Source organism: Ictalurus furcatus, chromosome 2 (genome assembly GCF_023375685.1).
Source record: "Ictalurus furcatus strain D&B chromosome 2, Billie_1.0, whole genome shotgun sequence".
Classification (NCBI taxonomy): Eukaryota; Metazoa; Chordata; class Actinopteri; order Siluriformes; family Ictaluridae; genus Ictalurus; species Ictalurus furcatus.
Window position 1 is genome coordinate 7034855 of NC_071256.1, and position 9114 is coordinate 7043968.

Below are 9114 nucleotides of genomic sequence, written 5' to 3' on the forward strand. Positions count from 1 at the left end.
CCCTGGGATAGCCTCCAGGTTTCCCCGTGACCCTGAAGAGGATTAAGCGGTATAGACGATGGATGGATGGATTATTATTATTATTATTATTATACCACAGCACTTTTGAATTCTCTTGAATTTGAACTGATTAGAAGGTGTTGATTCCATCCATCCATCTACACAGAATCACAGGGAGCCTGGAGCCTATCCCAGGGAACTTCGGGCAGAGGGCGAGGATGCCCTGGACAACCCATCGCAGAGCACAATCACACACACACTCACACACTATGGACAATTTGGAAATTGGCCAAAAGGCCAGTTGGCCTTAAATACATGTTTTTGTCTTTTGGTGGAGGAAACTGGAGTACCCAGAGGAAACCGCTGAAGCAACAGGAGAACATGCAAACTTGGTACACAGGGCGGAGGTGGGATTCAAACCCCCAACCCAGGAGGTGTGAGGGAAACGTGCTAACCACTAAGCCATTGTGCCCCCCAAGGTGTTGATGATTTTTTAAACACTTGTTCAAGCTGCGAGGCAAATCTCAGGTTCATATATTACACAGGGAAGTTACATTTTTGGAAGGAATCTCCACTGTCAGCTCTCTGTAACTGAGTTTCCTCCAGGTACTCAAGTTTCCTCCCCAAGTTCAAAGACATGCGTTATAGGCTGATCGGCATTACGAAATTGCCTGTAATATGTGAATGTGTGTGTGTGTGTGTGATTGTGCTCTGTATTGGGTTGGGTCCAGGGTGTCCCCCTACAGTATCTTGTGCCCTGAGCTCCCTGGGATAGGCTCAAGGCTCCTCCGTGACCCTGTGTAAGATAAGCGGTATAGAACATGGATAGATGGATGTATGGATCACCCCTCCTAACCACCAGGGGCAACATTTTAACACCTGGACTCCATATTGCAATGACCATATGACGTAATATATAAATGACAACAGCTATCTGTTTGTATGTTCTCGCCTTGTACGTGTCAGCGTGGTCAGGTGGCTCTCTCTCAACATACCACACTCACACTGCTTTCAGTGGATAACATATCTACATGGGTAGGAGTGGACTGCCCTCCATTTTCACTGGCACCATTGGGTCCTGTCTTGTCATCTTCAGATCAGTATTACAGACATCCCTGCAGCTTCCTGGTTAACGCACCTCTTGGTACTTAGGAATTTTGCAACAGTAACTCGGCTTTGTTTTGTGCCACATCCCACCACCCATCGTTGATTATTTTCATTTAACAGCACACCTTCCTGTGTTTTATTGCTTGATATCCAAGGAAATTTGGTCTGGGAGTTCATTAAAGGCCTGAGAGAGTGAACAGAAGGTTGTGTGTTCAAATCATAGGATCCAGTGTGCTAGATGAGTGCTAGTTCCTGCTTAAAATTATATATTGTGTTGTAAAGTTTCAAATACTCAGACTGACTTATTTCATGTGTATGGATTGTTCCAAAATAATAAAGACTTTCATCTTTTTCCACCAAGCCCAGTCTTTTTATTTGACAAATTCTACCTTATTTCAAACTTGAGTTGAAATAAAGTGTCTGAAGAATGCATATTTTTAATACAATACATTCAGGTTTGTGTTTTTAGTATTCACTGTTGCTTAGCCTCACCCCAGCATTAAGTGTTTGTTTTTTTTATGCTAGGCAGTCATCAGTACCAGTTCTGCAGGTCACGAACTTCACATGTGACGAACAGACATGAATCACTGATAAACTGAACCAATCAGGACTGAGCTGTGCGGTTTTGGGCTTTCCTAAAACCATAGCTGAAAACCCCTGATGCAACTGACATGTAACTAACATGTAAACTGTTCAGAATCCTGTACTTCAGACAAATGCACCGGATAATAACAAAGAGCTCACAGCAAACACTGTACCAAATTATTATTAGTAGTAGTAATTAGTAATATTTAATTATTGAACATTATTAAATGCTAATAACATGATAATGATATTTAGTTGTCATGGTTAAAAAGAAAAAAAGAAAGAAAAATCACACACAGTAATTTAATATATGTGTCTTGAAACCAATATCCAGTTTCTAGTTTCAACTGAAGACACCCTGTTAGAAACAGCACAAGCCTCTTGGCATTGACCTGTGTGGGCTTGGGGGTTCATTTCTGTTCATTTATGGCATTATCCTACCTTCATAGTTGTGTATTTATGACAGGCTTTCTCCAGCTTTCTAGAAGGGGCTTTATAAGCATTCTTATGTATCAGATGAACATCACTAAAGTTTATCTTCAGCTATTTAGCATGTTAGTGTTTCTACATTTTTCTTTGCAAACGATCCTATTTCCAGTATAGAGTGTGTATCGTTTCAACACAGTAAGCAGTGAAGGAGCAGTAAAGACAAAAAAACGATACCTCTGAAGCATACACAAAACATCTGGGTTTATTATTATTCATCCATTGTCCATACCAGTTATCCTACACAAGGGAGCCTGGAGCCTATCCCAGGGAACTCACAGCACAAGGTGGGGGACACCCTGGACTTGGGGGGGCAAACCATCACAGGGCACAATCACACACGTTCACACATCCATTCACACACTATGGAAAACACTTTGGAAACACCAATCAAGCAATAACACGTCTTTGGAGTGGGGGAGGAAACCGGAGTACCCAGAGGAAACACGGGGGAGAACATGCAAACTCTGTGCACACAGGGTGGAGGTGGGATTCGAACCCCCAACCCCAGAACAGTAGGCTTAAACAAGCAGAAAATGATCAAATACAGTATACAGCCAAAAGTATGTGGACACCTAAGCATCACACCCATATGTTGTTCTTCCCCCAAACTGTTGCCACAAAGGTGGAGGCACACAATTGTCTAGAATGTCTTTGTATGCTGTAGCATTAAAATTTCCCTTCACTTGAACTAAGAGGCCCAAAAACCTGTTCCAGCACAACCTGTGAAGCCATGAAGACAAGGTTGGAGTGGAGTCCTCACCTCAGCCCTGTTATAAAAGCAAAGGGGAAATAAATCTGGAAAAGGATGTTCAACAAGCACATACAGGGGTGACGGTCAGGTGTTAACGTTTACTGAAATCCTGGAAAGTCGTTGGGGTTTTCTACATGTTAAAAAAAAGAAAAAAAACAACTGCTTCCTCATTTCGATTACGTAATGCACCGGATGCTATGACCATATTTGGAACATCCTCTCTTTCGTTGTTAATGACGTGGTCTCGGTTAAGGGCGGTCCGACTCTCTCAGACTGAAAATATTTACATACACACGTCTTTTTATATATATATATATATATATATATATATATATATATATATATATATATATATATATATATATATAAATATATCATATATATATATATGTTAACCGCACAGTGCAATGAAATTACTGCTAATGAAGACTTCAGTATGCACGTGCTACAAAACACAAACATTCCTCATCATCATTTTGAAGCACTGGATATTTTCTAAACTTTTTTGCAGAAAGGCATCTAGACAAGAACACTTAAAACACGGTTTTTAGTGGGGTTTTTTTTTGTTTTGTTTAGCACTGGAACAAGTCTATTTTAGGTCGTCTTTGTTCCGTGGATGAGGGGCGGGGATGGGAGGGTGGAGCTAGGGGCGTGGTCTGAGGTTGTTTCGCTACAAACGGAAACTCGCGCACAGCTGCGCCATTTTAGTCCAGTCGACTCGTCTCGTCTCGTCTCGAGCTACGCCATTTCGATGAAAACTTTCGGCTCTAAACTTTCCGACGAAGTCGTTATTGTTTCAAGAAAACGAATCCGTTCACTCGGAGCATTTTCTAACTCTGTGAATTTATCCAAATCGCTGAGCTGATTGCTGCTCTGGAAGCGTCTTATTATTATTTTGTTATGCGTTAGCGTAGAGGAAGCCATTTTGGACGCTTCGTATCTCATGTATCCTCCATCCAGCAGTTTTGAAATCATGTTGGGGGAAACGCTTGGTGTTGAAACGAACCTGTACAACGTCGAGAACAACGAACCGACTCTGGTGATTTCCTATGGAAACCTGAACAAGTCCTCCAGACGAGCTCTGCTGAAGAAAGGAGGACACAGGGTGCGTTTACAGAGCAGGAATGCCCATAACCAGGCTCCACAGCACCAGAAACAGGCGGTGCTTCTGAGGAACAACACAGCACGTTTAACCGACATCAACAACAATAACAGCAGCAGCAGTGACGCTAAATCCACATCACCGAGCAATAATACCGAGCTTCCGGCCAGCAGAACTGCACCGAGTGGCTCGACACACTTCAAAACAGCATCCAAGAAAGAGGTGAGCGACTAATACACCGTTTTGTGCAATAATCATTTTTTTGTATCCCTTACTCCTACAAATAACCTGGCACACATGTAGAACATTTAAAAAATAAACATATAGTAAGCCGTTTAATTAGTGTGTAAAGTTGTTGAAAAAAAACGCCGTCTAGAAAATATGACGTCCAGCCCGGAAGTCTTGTTTATGTTTGGATGCGCCACCTGTCAATCATTTTATAGACCTTCCCCTGCTGAAGAAAAAGAAAACAACAGCAGTATAAACCATCAGAGAAATTCTAATGGCGTCCACTACAAATGCCATTACAAATTAGGAGGGACCATTAGTTTCCATTAAAACCAACACAATTTTCATGAAAACATTACAAATTCTATGAGGGTTTCTATTTTTTTTTTCAGGGTTTTTTTTGTTAACTGCTGTTTTCAAAGTGAGGTCACAACTTGTAATGTTCTGCCTCTAATTGGTCAAGGCCACAGAATATATCTGTTCACGGTGAAATTGAACTGACCAGTTCCTTCAACTTAACCATGGCCGCTCACACTGTGAACAGTATAACGTTCCCCATGTCTGTTTACACGAGTTTATAGCAGTATTGCCTTTAGACCAGTCAACATAGCGATACAGTACTTGGTTAAGTTGATCGTACTAATCGCAGTTTGGAGAAGGTAATCATCATAATCATTGTTGGAACTAGCTGACTTTCTTGTCACTTGCGATTGTCCACTGTTGTTGTGCTGCAGTTTCAGTCCAAAATGTTTGTTTGAAGTTCACTATATATTGGTAACTGTTAAAGTAGCTTTACGAGCTCGGACAGAGAAAGAAAACAAGATACGTCTTCGTATAGACATCCCCCCCCCCCTTTTTTAACCACTTCGCATATCAAACTTGCCGAGGTGGGATGTAGTGACGCCATTACTACTTAGAAGGCTACGAAAGCAGCATGCTCTAAGGGGATACTGTAGATCTGGGGGGCGGAGTTTCGCAGACATGGGTGCGAATCATTTAAATGTTCAACCCACCCAACTGTTAGACCTAATCTTGGAAGAGGAAAAACAACTAATAATCTTGCCTACTTCACCTTTAAAGGTCCGATCTTTAGTTTAGTTATGTAACTATGTATCGATGACTTTTTAACCATAATCACATGAGATTATTCGTCGTGATTATGCTTATGATGATGATACCATGAATCTGCAGTACAACAGTGTACACACTGATAGGACACGCATGGAAAAACACAAAGAGCGCTTTATACCAACGTTAGGAAATTTATAGGTAATTAAGAAAGCCAGAAGTTGATGACTCCAATTAAAATATTAATCATGCAGCCCATGTGTAAGTGTAGTCTATAGTTCAGGACTAATACCCCTATGCCACACATTTATTGGTCTGAAACACTCCTTTCTTTTCATCTCTAACGAGATTGAGGTGTAAAAGAGCAAGAGGACGACATTAAAATCAACAGTGATGGATTAAAATCTGATCTAGGGTTCTAATCAGGTCACACTGTATTTGTTTTGTGTCAAAGTGCTTATCTGTCTGAGTGTTTAAAGACCGAACCAGAGCAATAAAGGAAGGCCTGGCAAGGGGGAGGGGCATAAAGGGCCTACGTGCAGTTTGAAATGTTGGTCATGACTGCAAGGCCAGATGCCATTCGTTTCCCCATACCTTGCTATTTGAGAGTCTGATTATAATTTTTTTTTTCTGTGTGTCATCAGCTGTTGAAATCGAAAACGGGAAGGGGAGAAAGGGGAAATCAGCCGAGCAGGCCGTCTCCACACAGCGCAGACAAACACAAGCCATGCGCTCCTAACCTGAGCACACGCACTCAAAGGAGCAGGCACGTCAAATGCGAGAACAGGGATAGGAAGAGGCCTCTGAGCTCAGCGGACGCCCCGGGAAACACAAACACTGAACTCTCATCTGACGATAATCTTAAAGATGCAGAGAAGACCTATGCAGGAGCCAAGTTTAGCGAGCCACCTTCACCGAGTGTGTTGCCCAAGCCACCGAGCCACTGGGTGGGCGAAAACGCCCCCAAACATTCCGACAGCAGCCGGGAGCAGATGTCCGTGCATCTGAAAACCATACTGAAGGTCCAGTCCAAGCCGTGACTCCAATTACATAAACGGCAGCAGTAATAATTAAAAAAACCCCGGATCGGTTGAGGTGTAAACACCTTCACAGCGGAAACAAATAGTCCCTGGAGTCTCAGGCAAAAGAAAGTTATAATAAATTGACTCCAGGCCGTCAGGAAAAACAAAGATTGGAAGCTTGTTGCAACAGGAAGTGTTGAATTTTTGATAATGTCAAAGATGTCTTGTCTTTAGAAAGAGACCTTGTGTTCATTTTTTTAAAAACTTGTGTACATGTAAATAATGTAAGACATGTAATATATGTGTATATTTTTTGGATGTTATTTTAACAGCAGAGTAAATCTAGTTTTGTTACTGAAGCTTACGACGATGTTTTCATCAAGAAGCGATGGTATGCTCGCTGCAAGCGTACCGATCGAGGCCCAGCGAGCCGTCTCGGGATGCACGTTACATGTGAAATGTTTGCTTAGTTTTGCACAAGACTGAAAAACCAACACGGGTCCCTTTTAAGATGTGAGGATGAACTAGTGTGCGGCGCTACGGCCGAATGAGTTTTCTACGTCGTGGACTGTCCTGGAAAGGGGATGCAGCTAATAAAAGGGAGTGGAAGTTTCAAACGAAAGGACTGTGGTGTTGTATGATGGACACTGCCTCCAACTGAAGCAAATGGACAAATCACAAACGGCACTTCTGAAAACAAACGATTTGTTGTACCAGTCTGCACGCACCAATCGTTCCGGTAACGGACATTTTTCTTTCCTTCTGTAGCATTTGCCTGGTTTGTTAGATTCAGGATGTTGTATTTTGACAGGACGTGATGTTTACTGTGAGAGAAGATTTTGTGGTCGTAACGTGTTGACATGTCTGTGGAGAAAAGTCAGGCATCTACCATCCTCTTTTCTTTTTTGTTTATTTTTTCCTTTTGACTAAACTAAACCCAAGGCATTTTTATATTTGTGAAAATCCAACACATTTTGTTGCAACACTGATTTTAATGTTTGGCCTGTTTTTAAAAGTACAAAAAGAAGTAACGTCCACACGTATTCAATTGGTCTGAGAAACGTTATGAACGTTTTTAATTAAAAGTATTGAAATAAAGAATTTGGCCATCCCCTTTACATCGTGTTGAATTTTATTTATTTTTTTTGTCATTCATGTTTTTTTGTGGTGGTTCGTAGAATGTTTTGTGTAATTTCCATTGGTGAAACACTTGGCAGACTTTTCTCAAAGCTCTTGAACAGTAGATGGCCGAGCCCTGATTCACGAATGGTATATGAATTAGACAAGACATTACGGTTATCCCAGCTGATTTAGAAGGACCATCATGTTTGATGTCTACCATTTAGAGTTTATGTGCTGCTTCTATGTTTTGTCTTAAATCTAATATGCACACACACACTATGGCACCACCACACTTGGAGGATGTTCAGTCGGCTTTTTTACTTCGTAATAAATAAACAAATCACAGATGTGACACAAAACAGTTTTTGTTTAATAGCTGAACATTCCGGCTGCATGAAACATACTTCAGACAAGTGAAATTAAACTCTTTTAATTATTGGTTTAGGAGTTTTTCAAGATCAAGTAGAGGAAAAAATTATAGACTCGATGTTGAGGGAAAAAAGTATGGAATCATCGACAAAAGAAAGTAACAATTAGTACTTTGTTGCTCTTCCTTGGGCTTTTATGACGGTCTGAATTTTTTGAGGCGTGGACTTCACTAATGAAAAAACAACATTCTCCATCAAGCTGGTTCCAGCGTTCTCGGATAGCGGTTAACAGATCAGCGTTGCGGGATCGAGCCTCATCATGGGCCAATTTTTTACATTTCCACCATAAATTTTCAGTCGGATTGAGATCCAGACTGTTTGTTGGCCTGGTCATTGAGTAAATGTGTCTTTCCTGAAGAAAAGCTTTAACACCGCCATGGAGGTCAGCAGTGGAAAAGAGTTTTATGTAGCTTGTGACAACACCGGCACGCTGCTAGTGGTTTTTGGGAGCGACGGAGTGCTCTTGAAGCAGATCCACTACACGGCGTATGGAGAAGTTTACTCCGATTCGAACCCTGATCTCCAGCTCGTACTCAGGTTCCACGGCGGCCTCTATGAACCACCGACCAAGCTCATTTATTTTGGGGAGCGGGATTACGACGACATTTCCGGCCGCTGGACCTCCCCAGATATCACGTTCTGGGAAACGATTGGGAAAAATCCAGCACCGTTTAACCGCTACGCGTTCCGTAACAATGATCCCATCAGCAAAATTCAGGATGTAAAAGAGTTTCTCACGGATGTGAACATCTGGCCGGTTGTATTTGGGTTTCATCTCCACAACAGCATTCCCGGATTTCCAGTTCCCAAGTCTGGAATGACTCGAGTGTCTTATGAACTGGATAAGAGTAAAGTTTGGGACAATCTTCCGGCGATCGGCGTTCAGCAGCAGGTCCTGCGTCAGGCTGAAGCGTTCCTGGCGTTCGACCGGATGCCACGGTCTCGCAGACCGACCAAACCGTGGCTCTGGCTTGCTCCTAGCGAGTCTCTGATTGGACGGGGCATCATGATGGCGCTGTACAAAGGTACGGTGATAACCCGCGCTATCAGCATCGCTAATGAAGACTGCATCAAAGTCTCTAACATCCTCAACGGAGCTCTGTATTTCAAAGATCTGCATTTCACGTTGGACGGACGTGACACGCATTACTTTGTAAAAATGGGAACTTCGGCTCGTGACGCGGCGTAAGCAGCTCGAGAACGGCGTCGACG

The 9114-nt window shown here is 42.3% G+C and overlaps 1 protein-coding gene across 1 annotated transcript; it reads left to right on the plus strand.

The window, feature by feature from the left end:
* The first annotated feature begins 3613 nt into the window (after positions 1 to 3613).
* On the plus strand, positions 3614 to 7470 carry pnrc1 (proline-rich nuclear receptor coactivator 1). Its single transcript, XM_053645862.1, has 2 exons — positions 3614 to 4256; positions 5975 to 7470. Exons 1-2 carry the CDS (start codon positions 3876 to 3878, stop codon positions 6368 to 6370), a joined length of 777 nt encoding a protein of 258 aa, XP_053501837.1. The 5' UTR covers positions 3614 to 3875; the 3' UTR covers positions 6371 to 7470.
* The last annotated feature ends 1644 nt before the right edge of the window (positions 7471 to 9114 follow it).